General features: G+C 41.5%; 1 protein-coding gene across 4 annotated transcripts in view; it reads right to left on the bottom strand.

The window, feature by feature from the left end:
* Positions 1-13585, bottom strand: part of BRF1 (BRF1 RNA polymerase III transcription initiation factor subunit) — a 239089-nt gene that overhangs the window by 60506 nt on the left and 164998 nt on the right. For 3 of the 4 annotated variants that reach the window (XM_045013916.1, XM_045013914.1, XM_045013917.1), the window contains 4 exons: positions 4675-4695; positions 3962-4023; positions 938-1019; positions 782-837 (listed from right to left, as the gene is read on the bottom strand). In XM_045013916.1, coding sequence (XP_044869851.1) covers positions 782-837; positions 938-1019; positions 3962-4023; positions 4675-4695 — 221 coding nt within the window. The remainder of the gene's footprint in view (positions 1-781; positions 838-937; positions 1020-3961; positions 4024-4674; positions 4696-13585) is intronic. The other variant, XM_045013915.1, reaches the window with a different exon arrangement.

Below are 13585 nucleotides of genomic sequence, written 5' to 3'. Positions count from 1 at the left end.
GGTCTGTTAAAAAGAGACTGATGGAAAACACACATCAAAAACTAATGTAGATTTTAGCTGCATGGGGAAAATTATGCACAGACTGCCTTGTCACTTGGTCAATTACACAAAATACTAATGCTGTAAATTGTGACTATGTGGCCAATTAGGCTGCTTTAAACTGCTAAACTCAGAGAGGACAAGCCACTTGTTAACATAAATGTCACATGCTTTATGAAAGGTAGAACAATAATGTCCCTTCAAGTTGCTGTAATGGAGATTTGTTCACCTCTTCGTACAGAAACCATTACTGCAACAACATACAAAAGTGCTGCAGTTGTAGCAAACTCAGAACAAATACAACATGAATGTCTTTTCAAAAAAATCAGGAACATTTTAAGAATCATTTTTAAACAAAGTAATCACCGAGGATAGCAATCATAAATGCAAATGACTGTTCCATGCAAAAAAAAATTGCCACAACCGCAATGTACAGAAGTTCCCTACCTAACAGAGTTCAGGGGGGCTTTAAAGTACAGTCTTGGGCCAGAGATGTAAACAATGCTCAGGCAGGAAAATGTTACACTCACTATCTGAAAAGCTGTGCGGCAACACAGTTTAATTAATGTTTAGGGATATGATAAAAAGCTATTGTTAGGCTAGTGGAGAACTGAATTATTGCTTGGATTGCCCCCAACATATTCTAAACCACTGTAAGAGCAGTTTGAGTAAGAAATACGAGTTTCCAGTAAATTTGCAAATGGACACTGTTAAGCACAATTGGAATATTTAAGTCGTATACCTTGTGTTCCTTATAAATCCCAAGCTCCTTCTCTTTTGCTATTCTTGCTTCTTTCTCTGAAAGATGACAAAAAGGTAGCCAGCATGAAGGACAGGTATCAGATTGCTTTTTGTGACATGTAACCAGAGAGAGCATTTCAGTTGTTATGCTTCTTACCCTTTTGTTCCTTCAAATAATCCGCATTTTCTTTCATCCACAGTTCTGCTTTTATTTGAGCTTCCGTTTCATCAAGTATATACTAAAAACAAAATTAAGTTCATTTATTTTCAGCTACTAACCTGAAAAATCGTAGGCAAAATACAGTGAAAAAATACAGGTAAGAGCATTTCACATTCAACCTTATTTTTAGAACTAGATTAATGAAGGAAAGTTTGTTCAACGGGAAATAATGGGATAGTAAAGAAAGAAGCGACAAACATTAGCTAGAACAATAAGTTAGTATTTTAGTCCTTCCACTTTGGAGATCTGAATTCATTCAAATTATATATTCAGTTCTACTCATTCAGTTTCACTCAAGTCACTGGAGTTGTGTGGGGCAGGGGAACAGACCAAAATGTGGTCCAGAAATTGCAATGTTAAAGTGGCATGATGAATCTCATCCTAGCTTTCAGTTATGCAGATTACAATACCAATCCAATATTAGGTTCAGCACAGCTAGTCTTTGTGTAACACTGGTTCCTACTTGCAGGTTGGGAATGAGGAACATGGGTAAAATTGTGAGGAGAAACTGGATCAAGCCATTACCAATCATCTTTTTATGACCATTTTTTAAAAAAGTATTTTGTGGATGAATAAAAGAGTAGAGCCAAGTATTGTATGTAAGAGCTAATAAAACAGCTTGATTCTCTAGCAATTTATTCCTTTTACCATTTCAGATTTTTTTCAAAATAAAATATACACTCAAGTAGTTTATGAGAAAAATAATTCAACTCTAATGAAACTGATGCAAGGAGTCGTCTTTCACATTGGAACAAACTTGGAAAAAAACCATTTGTTCTAATACCCATTTACCTGGCCAATATTTTCTCAGTTTCATTGGTGTGTATTAAATTTGGGTCATAATAATGAAAACACACTCACTCATAGCTCAACTATTCACCCTGCTTGCATCAGAGTTATGGCTTCACTGCAGAGTCTAGCAGGAAGAGAAGATGGGTTTGTTCCTTCCCAGCTTCTGTTTAAATTATGGATCTATTCTGATGAGTAACTGAAATTGGCATGGAGGGGTTTTGTATTTACTGTTTCTGTTACTTCCATAGCACATTCACTCCTTTCCATATTCTTCCTAACTGCCTGCTTGGCAGACTCAGCCTGGGTGCTAAAAGTCAAGCGGGGCTCTTTCCTGCTCATCCACCACCAAAAATAAAGATTCTGCAGATCAAATTATATTCTCAGTTACATATATGAAACCCAATTGTTTTCAGTTATTTCAGGACACGAAGAGGAATTTATAGCACCGGGTTTTGTTTTGTTTTAACTGCACTTTTTATTTGTAAGCTTAGCATGGTCTAGTGGAGAGGGCACTAGTGGGAGCCAGGAGACCTGGATTCAGACACTGACCTGCAGTGTGACCTTGAGCACGTCACTTCACTTCAGTGCCTGTTTCCCTTTCAGCCACCATTTGTCTATCTTGTATGTTTAGGCTGTGAGGCAGGAACTCTTTCACAGTTTGCACAGGACTTTGCTCAAGGGCTTCCTAGCCTGGGCCTAAAACTGGGAGAAATGTTTGGCCCAAATTTTTGCCCGCCTCCAAAAAAGGCAGATTTGGGTCACCTGAAACATTTCACGAATTCATGTCAATACTGGCAAAGTGTTTTGGTGAAAATGAAAAAAAAAAATTCAGAAATGTCAAAATAGGTCCTTTTTCACATTATGGAAATGAACCATTTTGGTTTTTCAGGCAAGATTCACAAGGCAAGTTAGGCACCATTCACAAAACTGAGGAGGTGGTCATGCACCCTATATGCTCAATAGCCCAGAGGTTAGAGCACTCATGTGGGATGGGGGAGACCCCCTTTTAAATTCCTGCTCTAGAGTAGGGATTTGAACCCAGGCCTCCCTACTACCAGGTGAGTGCCCTCACCACCATGTTATTAGCAATTGTAGGATGGGGCTCTCAATCTTTCCTGCTGAAGCTGTTTCACTTTGTATGAAATACTTGACTAGTCTGGGCCAGAGAGCATGTGAGAGACTCTATAGCTCAGTAACCCAGGCACTCTCCTGGGAGAGGAGAGATCTAGGTACAAGACCCTGCTCCAATGAATATTTAATTGTTTATACAAAGTGGAACAGCTCCAACAGGAGAGACGCCCAGCCCAGAATACACTATGTCTTTGCCGCAGATCCAGGTTTGAATCCCCACTCAGGAGCAGAGGCTGGATGGAACCCAAGTCTCTTGACCCTCATGTGGACACCCTACTCACTGGGCTACTGGCATTAAAAGGGGGTGGGGCTACCACCACCCCTCCTCTAGTTCTCCATTTCCTTTGCTTTTATTTTTAAAATGTTTACAATGCCAAAATTCAAAACAAAATGTTTTGTTTGACCCAAAATAAAATATTTCTGAATGTTTTGACAGGTCAAAAATTCAAAAAAGGCTTCGATTTAACCCAAATCAAAGCGTCTCCCCTCTGCCCCCAGTTTTCTGGGGCTAACAGCTAACCAAAAATCAGTTATTCGCCCAGCTCTACTACACTTTACTGTCACACAGGCAAATAAAATAAACTGAGGAAGGGTTATGGAAATCATTGAGACAACACAGGAGCCAAGAATGCCATTTTACAGTCTCTTTCCAGGGCAGCACCACACCTTGAACATATCTTCAACAAGTAACTACGTCATGCATTTAATGCTAAATGGAACGTAAGGTCCTTCCTCTCTAAAATAAAATACATTTCCAATAACAATTACTCCAACATCATGAGAAATGGCAGCAGTAACAACATACTATGATTTTATAATATCTTGCAGCAAATGAGCTAGAGTGTAACAGATTGGCCATGTGCATTAGTTTTGGTACCAGATTCCCATAATCATGGGCTTTAACTCCTGACCATCTATGTGCATTATAACCAAGTTCCATCAAAGTGGGAGGTTGGGGCATGGGAAGATAAACCACATAAGACAATATTTTTCTTCTAAGATCAGACTGTAGATAGAAAGAATAAAAATATATCTTACCCTATCTATTTCAGTGTCGTCAATTCCACTAAGATCTAGTTCACCATCTCCTGTATTTTCATCTAAATAAAAGCAATATAAAATTTAGTTAAGATGAATATTCACTGAACGTCCACTCCAATTCAAGTTCTGCTTTTAATTGTATCTGAAGTATAGTATTGGTTATATTGGTTTGTTAACAAATAATCACTTTTCAGAGGATTACACCCCGCCAACTTTACAGAGGAGATGTACCGCACTTTCCTATTGTTTTCATTGTGCGTGTGTGCAAATTGTCACCACAGTTAATTAATTCTGACTATGCGCTCCAATCCAGCCCTTTCTCTACTAATTGCTTCACAGAGAAGAGCTAAAAATATTACAGTAATTTTCAGCAGACTTTTTTTTTTTTCTTAATTTGCAGCAGCAACAGATGTTTGCTATTAAGTTGGTGAAATCACTGGAGTAAGATGATTTGATTTTTCTCTTGTCATCACAGGAATTTCTCCATCACAGTCAAATGGGCTTTGAATCCTCTGAAAGTTATGATTAAGAAAATATTTTCTGTTATCAAAGAGGCAGCGTGGTCTAGTGAATAGGGCACCAGGCTGGGAGCCACACTAGGGTTTTGTTCCTGGCACTAACTCACCCAACATATAACCTTGTGGGTGACATGTAAACTTAGGTGCATTCGTTTTCCCATATGTTAAATGGGGATTATAGAGTTTACCCACCTTTGGAAAGCACTTTGAGATCTATGAATAGAAAGAACTAATGAAATGCCAATATTATCAGGTCTCCACTATGAAGTACTAGAGTGTGCACAAAAACATTTGTACTTTTGCTTAGGCTCTTATTTTTATTGACATCTTTTGAAAACATAACCACACTCTTACTATACCCATTAGCCAGAATAACTAGACAAAATAGATGCCTAAACTAGGAATGACAGAATTTGCAGGGGCAGAAACTGATCTTCCTAGATCATTATAAAATACTCTGCAGAGTGAAAGTGGAATGTTATCATGTGCTCAAGGATTATGCTGGAGAAGGAAGATCATCCCCCCAAGTTTAATCAACTATGGGCAACTGCTGATTTGACTAGTTTCCAATGTACTGTGTGGAAAATCATTCTGAGAGACAGCTTATAGCAGCAAAATATAAAATAAAATGTTGAGGGTCAGTCCGGTGGTGTCTTTGTGGTTACTGCTCCCTAATAATTTTCAAGACACTTGAGTATCCCTAGACTGATCTCGCACTCCCAGACATCTGGGTATTGAGAAGAGCAGAGAACGAACATCGATACTAGAAGGAAAGGAATTATCGTATGGCTGTTGGGTTTTGATGAAAGTTCAGTCAGTTCCCTTTGATGAGATGGTAGGTTATCACAATACAGGGCCTTTGTGGGGAACAAAACGGTTAAAACAAACAAGGGTAGGAATCATCAGTGTTCCAGAAAAAGACAAAATTCCCTGAATAAAAAAAAAACAAAAAAACTAAACTGGCCACTTGTACTACATGAAATCAGTGACAGGAGCCCAAAGCAAGTGGACAATTGTAAATTGGGTGGGGTTTTCAAATTGGTATATGGGAGCTGCATGCCCAACTCCCATAGACTTTCAAAATAAGTTGGGCCCTTAACACTTTTATGCTTATTGGAAAATATTATCCTAAATAACTAAAATCAGGTGTTCCCTCCTTCATTTAAACTATATTTGAAGAGAGTTTTCCCCTCAATTAATATTAGTGATTTGAAAATTGTTGCTATCCCAAGCACTCTCATAACTTTGTGCTCTAACTTTCTTGTGAGACGGCCTCATAAATGAAAACATTATGCTACTGCAGATGTTATGTAAATACAACAGCTGAAAATGCCTCAAGAAAGGTTTCTTACCACTATAACATTGTGACTTTGAACTTTATGATAAATTCAGCAAATGCTGCAAAGGTCTTAGGTCTCAACATGTGAAAGTTTTACATCACAACTTTAATAAAAACATTTTAAAACAATATTTTAAATTATTCCATACTAACATGTATGAACCTGCTTTTCGCCAGTTCGCTGCATCATAGTACAAGAGTGAAATTTCAGCTGCAGAATCACAGAAACGTAGGGTTGGAAGAGATGTTAATTACCTCCCATGTCTTACATACCACACTCCTGGTAATACACCCCAGAATGATATTTGCCTTTTTTGCAAATGCATCACATTGCTGACATATTCAAATTGTGATCCACTATAACCCCCAGATTCTCTTCAGCAGTACTATCACCTAGCCAGTTATTCCCCATTTTGTAGTTGTGCATTTGATTTTTCCTTCCTAAGTGAAGTACTTTGCATTTGTTTTTATTGAATTTCATCTTGTTGAATTCAGACCAATTCTCCAATTTGTCAAGGTCATTTTTAATTCTAACCTTGGCCTCCAAAGTGTTTGCAACTCCTCCCAGCTTGGTACTGTCTGCAGATTTTACAAGCACACTAACTTCCTAACTGCATTATCTAAATCACGAAGGAAAACATTGAACAGTGCCGGATCCAAGACTGACCCACTATGTACTGATGCCAGTAGATATGCTCTCCCAATTTGACAGCAAATCATTGATAACTACTCTGAGTACAGTCTTTCAACCAGTTGTGCACCCACCTTCCAGTAATTTCATCTAGACCACATTTCTCTACTCTGTTTATGAGAATGTCATGTGGGACTGTGTCAAAAGCCCTACTAAAATTACGATGTATCATGTCTACAGCTTCCCCCCAACCACTAAGCCAGTTACCCTGTAAAAGAAGGAAATTAGGTTGCTTTGGTATAATTTGCTCTCGATAAATCCATGCAAGTTATTCCTTATAACCCTATTCTCCATCAGGTACTTATAAATTATGTAATAGTTTGTTCCAGTATCTTTCCAGGCAGGAAAATTAGGCTGACTGGTCTATAATTTTCTGGGCCCTCGTTGTTCCCATTTTTAAAGATAGGTACGTACTATGATTGTTCTTTTCCAGTCCTCTAGGACCTCACCATCCTCCATGAGTTCTTGAAGATAATTACTAACAGTTCTGACATTGCTTCAGCTTGTTTCTTAAGTACTAACCGAATACATCTAAGTTATCTAAATATTTTAACGTATTATTTCTCTATTTTGCCTTGCGTTCCTTCCCCCTTGTTGTTAATATTAATTGTGCTAAGAATGTGGTCATAATTCGTCTTTTTAGAGAACACTGAAGCAAAATAAGCATTAAACACCTTAGCTTTCTTGACATCATCTGTTATTAGCTCTTCTTCCCCCCTAAGTAGAGGACCAAGACTTTCCTTTGACTTTCCCTTGCTCCTTATGTATTTATAGCTATCCTGCCTAAAATGTCATTAAAATCCTTATTCATAATAATGTGGGCCCAATTCTGCCCTCAGAGCAATTCCCATGCAAGTCAGTAGGAGTTTGATCCATTGAGGGCAAAATCTACTATAGAGCCACATCACTTCTTTAATCATACCGGGATCTCCCTCCAAATGTATCAACCTTTTATCCCTACTCCCCAATATGACATCAAAGGGTAGAGAGGACGACAATACAGAACCATCCCACACTAACCAGAAAAGAAAATTGTTCTGTGGCAACCTCTTCACAACTGTTGTGATGCTGGCATATTTGCGATGCGTGTTTGAAAAAAATGCTTCTGTTTTAATTACTTTTTTAAAAGTAACCTACAAAAGCAGGTTTGGACATTTTATACTCCACCACCACCACCCCGCACATACCAAAACAATCCAGTATGAGAGGGTCATCTTTTTTTATGACTATAAAGTGAATAGCCAATATTTTCAAGTGACTACTACTCTGGGGTGTGCAACTTAAGTTATATTAAAGAGGGGTGACTTTTAGAAAGTGCTCAACACCCAGTCTCTGAACATCTAGGCCGCTTTAAGGTAGCTCAAATTGGGACCCAGAACTGAAGTACCCAAAATCATTAGTCACTTGTGAAAATCTTGGCCAATAAAATTTGTAATGCTGCCTGAGACCTGGTCTACACAACAGACTTATGTCAGTATAACCACGTCGCTCAGGGGCATAGAAAATCCACACTCCTGAGCAATGCAGTTATACGGACCAAATCCCTCATATAGACAATGCTATGTCAACAGGAGGGCTTCTCCCGTCGATATGCCTCTTGGGGAGGTGGAGTACCTACGCCGGTGGGAGATGCTCTCCTGTCAGCATAGATAGCATCTTCACTAAGCACTGCAATGGCATTGGTGCCGCTGCAGTGCTGTATGTGTAGACAAGCCCTTAGAAATGTAGCAAGTCACAGCAGTTGGTGTCCATTTCCTTACAGAGTCCTATTTCGTCAGACTGAAAATGATATGAATTTGTACATGGTGCCTGAAATTGTGTTGTCATTTTCAATATAAACTTGTTACAGAAGTAGATGCCAGTTGTTTTCATTAGTTCAATTAGTGACAGCGACAGAAAACTCATTCGCCAACTGGTAAATTGCAGAGAAGACTCTGGAAGCAAGTTATCTTACCCTCTCTGCCTACCAGTAGTCCCTCTTCTGCCAACTTGGTAGACATTCATTAAATGCAAAGAATTATTCAGAATCGGAGGTACATTCAAATTCCTAGCTTTACATTCTCCTTAAATAAAGTCTTTTGTTACAAACTACCAATATTAACCTTAACTTCAAAGCAAAGAACAGCCATTCTGATACAAAAATTCCAGGGCAATCCTCTATAAACCAGTAGATCCTAAGAGCTGTAAACATTCATCTGTTGTGTATTATGCTGCTTGCTTTAGGGCACAGAAAGTTGTTTGCCCCTTCCCTCTTATTTTTTTTTTTAAATGCCAGGAAAGATTTTTCTCCAATGCTGAACTATCCAAAACAAAGCTCTAAATGATCATTTTCTCCTTTAATAAAAATGGTTGAAATGAATTTTTTTGTAAACACAGATGTGAGCAACATCTGGTCCCAGATCTTCAGAAGTGAGTTAAAAGCAATGATGTGATTTGATGTGGTTCTTACAAGTTTGAGATTTCTTCTTTTAAGGGAAAACACTGCAGGGTACAGGTAAAAACAGAGTCCTAAGTTTAAAAAAATCAGTTTATTATTTTTTAAGCTACAGAATGTCTGTCTTTACAGTAAATAGGAAAACAGGACAAGCAGCAGTCTTGCACTCCCTGCCTAACGTCTAGTGCAACCAGAAGGAAAATCACTACTTCCACAGCTTTCAATCACGGCTCTGAATCAATTACACTGCTCTGCAACTTGAAACTGCCAGTTACTCACCCAGTTCCCAGAACATAAAAAAGCTTTGTCAACAGCCTTTGATAGAAATGAGGGGTATAAATATACACATACCAGATTACGTTTGCAAATCTTTAGGATTGTTTACTGTTACCTGCAAATAATAAATGCACAACAAACCACTTATTAAAAAAAGTCACACAGCACCTTTGTAGGCGATTTTTGAAATACAAAAAACTACAGTAAAAAGACAAAGGTTAAGAGCATTTTTTTCTGTTTCTAGTACAGGAGGCAAACTATTTATTGCACTGTCCAGATAAGAGGATTTCCTTTCTGACAGCAATGAAGACTAAGTGGTTCTCAGGAAATCCTCTGAAGCTTCTAGAGTGGAAGGCAACTTGATTCTCTTGTACTATACTGTAAAATACATCCTCAGACACATGGTTTCATGGCAGTCCTAGAATTAAAGCACTTTAGCACAAAAAACTTAATTCATGCAACATGGCATTAGTGACCAGGCTCTCAATGCATTAGAAATACTATGCGCGCAATATGGCAAAAACAATGCGCTTACTCATAACAGGCATTTTCATGAAAACTAGATAAATACCAAACAAAGTAATTGGGGAACAAACACCAACATAAACTAAAATATCGGATAACCCCTTCTAGAGAGGGATCAAACATCACAGTAGCAAATGAAGCACCCTGCAAGAGAACTAATGAACCCATCAGCATGGGGAAGGTTTGTGGCCAAACAGGGGTAGAGGTGCTAAGGTAACTTCTAGAGCTTTAAAGAGCCGCTGTCGAGAGAATAGCTTAGAGCAGGGATGACAACTGATGATCTGGAAGGGAAGGAGGAAAGAAAAAGGGAACCGATGAATTGCTGTGAAAGAGACTGGATTCACTGATGTGGGGTGAGAAGCCATTTGGAGGGGGAAGGGAATTTATGATAGGGGAAGAGACTGGATGATGGAAGGGCCGGGGAGCGGGGTGTGGGGGGAAGTGACCAGAACAGTGATTAAGCTTGGGGGTTGAACAGTGCATGGATGACAGAGTGGGTGTAGCTATCCGGTTTGGAACAGAAAGCTGCGAAGTACAAGAGTCAGTATGGTGTAAAGAGTACATATGAGAAAACCATAGGATAGGGATGTATGAGAATAAGCCCAAATCAAAACAAGGTATGTGCATGCCGTCTGTCAGTCTGGATGAGCAGGAGCATGCTGCTGTTTACAGTAAAGTTGGACTAGTAGGTTTCTGAATGGGCTGGCAACTTTTCTTGATAATTTTACAAGGCAGATTTGCACTATTAATGATTTCAGTGCTGATCATTTTAAACAAAGCATCCAGATAATGTGCTTCTCCCACAATCCCAATCCACTTCCCACATGTCTCTAGTTGCCAGAAAGGACCAACTGTCCCCTAGCCAGTTGCCAAAACCTCCATCTTCTCCCAGTCAATTTAAACTAAGTTATTTATTGTCAACACAAAAGTCTGTCACAAACTGGAATGCAGAAATGTAGGACTAGAGCAAAACAAACGTCGCAAGAAATACATTACTGATTGTTTCCATATTTTAAATGAAACTGTTTATTTTTGACTATGCCTCAAACTACATAAAAAAATCCAGTCTACTACAGCTGAGTGCCAATTCAATGCTAGAATTTAGGCCCAACTGGCCACAAATTACATGAGGCACGCACACAATGGAAACATAAATTACATGTGTAACTCACTAATGCCTAATCAGAACTAAGGAGTCCTGGTCAACGAGACTCCAGCCTCATATCTGTCCAAGGGAAAGAAAACACACTACACCACACCACAAATGGAGTGCCACCTCCTCGCAGGACCGTTCCTGCTAACTATAGATGGCAGAATATAGCACAGCTACAGGGTCACCTGCTTGCAGAATGTTCCCACTAGTGCAAGGAGTGCAAACATTAACTCCTCTTACTATGAAATATCTCAGACCAAACACCTTACATTTGGACTGAAAGGAGATGTCTCTGGAAAATGCCTTAAATGGGGCATTTTAAATTTAAAAAAAAGTCTAGTCTAACAAACCAGAGCATCTTCCACCTTCTAGAAGACAAGAGAACAACTGAGCAGGGTAAGCCTTCAAGACCTCACTCTACAAAGGAGCAATATCACAAGAGTTTTGCTTTCTTCCCATCTCAATCTCCCAGTAGATGTCACACACTGTGGTGTAGCCGGTGTGACCTTGTGGTTGGAACAAGAATTTGGCCTAGTAGTAGGAGCAGAACCAGAGGCATGGTCAAGAGGCAAGCCAATGATCATTGCCAAGAGTCAGGAACCAGAACAGAATCAACAGGCAGGACCGGAGTCGCGGGCAGGAGACAAGCCAGTGGTCAGAGCATGAGTTCTGAGGAACGGCATACAAGAATGTTGGAAAATGAGCCTTACCGGTTGGTTTACATTCACTGCTTTAGACTCACCTTATTGTCATGTTACAGTACATTTTGTGTGATTTAATTTCCCTTAATAAACGGAGCTGTTTAGAATTCCGAATTAACCACATGCTTGTGCAGAATAACAAATACATTTTTACAATCAAGTATCTGAAAAGCAATTCCTCACACCAACATTCAAGTTCCAGGTAGCGTGCTGCTTCTGCAACAGCTGATTGACATCCCTGAGTACTGCATTAGCCACTTTCACACAGTGGTCATAAAAATTCTCCCATCAAGAGATTATGATTTTAAAAGTACATATTTAACGGTATTTTTGTGAAGTAATGGGTAAGTGGAAATGCTTTACCTGCATTTAGTCTCCTCTATTGAAGTTTTTAGTAAAGTACACATTTACTCTGCCCTAAGGGTGCTTGCATCCGTAGATCATAAGAATTTTGTTTTGTGAATAAGTTACAAGCTGTTGAAAAAAGAATTATTTGGACTGCCTCTGCCCAGGCAAAAAACAAAAAAAAACTATGTGTTGTTTTGATTCACAGTTTAATGTTCAATGTGAGCAGATTCATGGGTGGCAAGTTTGTAGAAATTTTGGTGGTGCCCAGAACCCGCCCCCCAACTCCACCCCCCCCCAACTCCACCCCCACCTGCCTAATGCTCTGGGAAGGGGCTCGGGGGGGGGGAGGTCTGGGGTGCAGATCCTGGGCTGGGGATTAGGGTGCAGGGTGAAGACTTTGGGATGGAGTTTGGATGCTGGGTGCAGGCTCTGGGCTGGGGCAGGAGTGGGTGTGCAGGAGGGGGTAAAGGGTGCAGGCTTTGGGATGGAGTTTGGGGTTGGGAAGGGGTATATGGGAAGGGGGAGGGGGTCCACCTTGTGGGGAGGGAGTTTGGTGATTGGAGGGAATACAGGGGTGAGGGCTGTGGGGCTGAGGGATTCATGATGCAGGAGGGGGCTCAGGGCTGGGGCAGAGGATTAGGGTGCGAGGGGATGAGGGTTCTGGCTGGGGATGAGGGGTTCATCCTGCGGGGGGGAGGCTCAGGTCTGGGGCAGAGGATTAGGGTGCAGGGGGATGAGGGGTTCATGCTGCGTGGGGGGGGCTCAGGGCTGGGGAAGAGGATTAGGGTGCAGGGGTGAGGGCTCTGGCTGGGTCTGAGGATTAGGGTGCGGGGGGATGAGGGGTTCATGCTGCACGGGGGGGCTCAGGGCTGGGGCTGAGGATTAGGATGCAGGGGTGAGGGCTCAGGGCTGGGGCTGAGGATTAGGGTGCAGGGGGATGAGTGGTTCATGATGCGTGGGGGGTGCTCAGAGTTGGGGCTGAGGATTAGGGTGCAGGGGGATGAGGGGTTCATGCTGCATGCGGGGGCTCAAGGCTCGGGCAGAGGATTAAGGTGCGAGGGGATGAGGGTTCTGGCTGGGGCTGGGGGATGAAGGGTTCATGATGCGGGGGGGCTCAGGGCTGGTGCTGAGGATTAGGGTGCAGGGGGATGAGGGCTCTGGCTGGGGCTGAGGGTTTGGGGCGTTGGAGAGGCTCAGGGTGAGGGCAGCCTGCCTTGCCATTAGTGGAGGGCAGGCGCTAGGACCCTGCAGCAGCAGACAGTCGTTCTGCCGAGCCGATCTCCGACAGCGTTAGGCAGCGTGGCGGGGGGGACACACGGGGGGGGTGGCAGGCGGGGGCTGGGACCTGCTCCAGGCAGGGACGCGGCGGGGCGGGGGGGAGGGAAGACCCGCGGGGGCCGGGCCCGATCCAGGCAGGGCCGGGGGAGAGACCCAGCTCCAAATATTGCTGGAGCAGGGCACCCAGCCCTGAATATTCCTGGAGCCCGGGCACCGCACACAGATATAACCTGCCACCCATGAGCAGATTCATGAGCCTGCAAGATTGGGGCCTTAGAAAAAAGTTCTCTCTCGAGTGAGAATTTCTCACCTTCCTTTTCTCCCCTCAAGAAAAATAGTTCTCTTAGATTCTTACTGT

This window comes from Mauremys mutica, chromosome 4, assembly GCF_020497125.1.
Source record: "Mauremys mutica isolate MM-2020 ecotype Southern chromosome 4, ASM2049712v1, whole genome shotgun sequence".
In the NCBI taxonomy this organism is placed as follows: domain Eukaryota; kingdom Metazoa; phylum Chordata; order Testudines; family Geoemydidae; genus Mauremys; species Mauremys mutica.
This window is presented reverse-complemented; position numbering and strand designations above follow the sequence as displayed.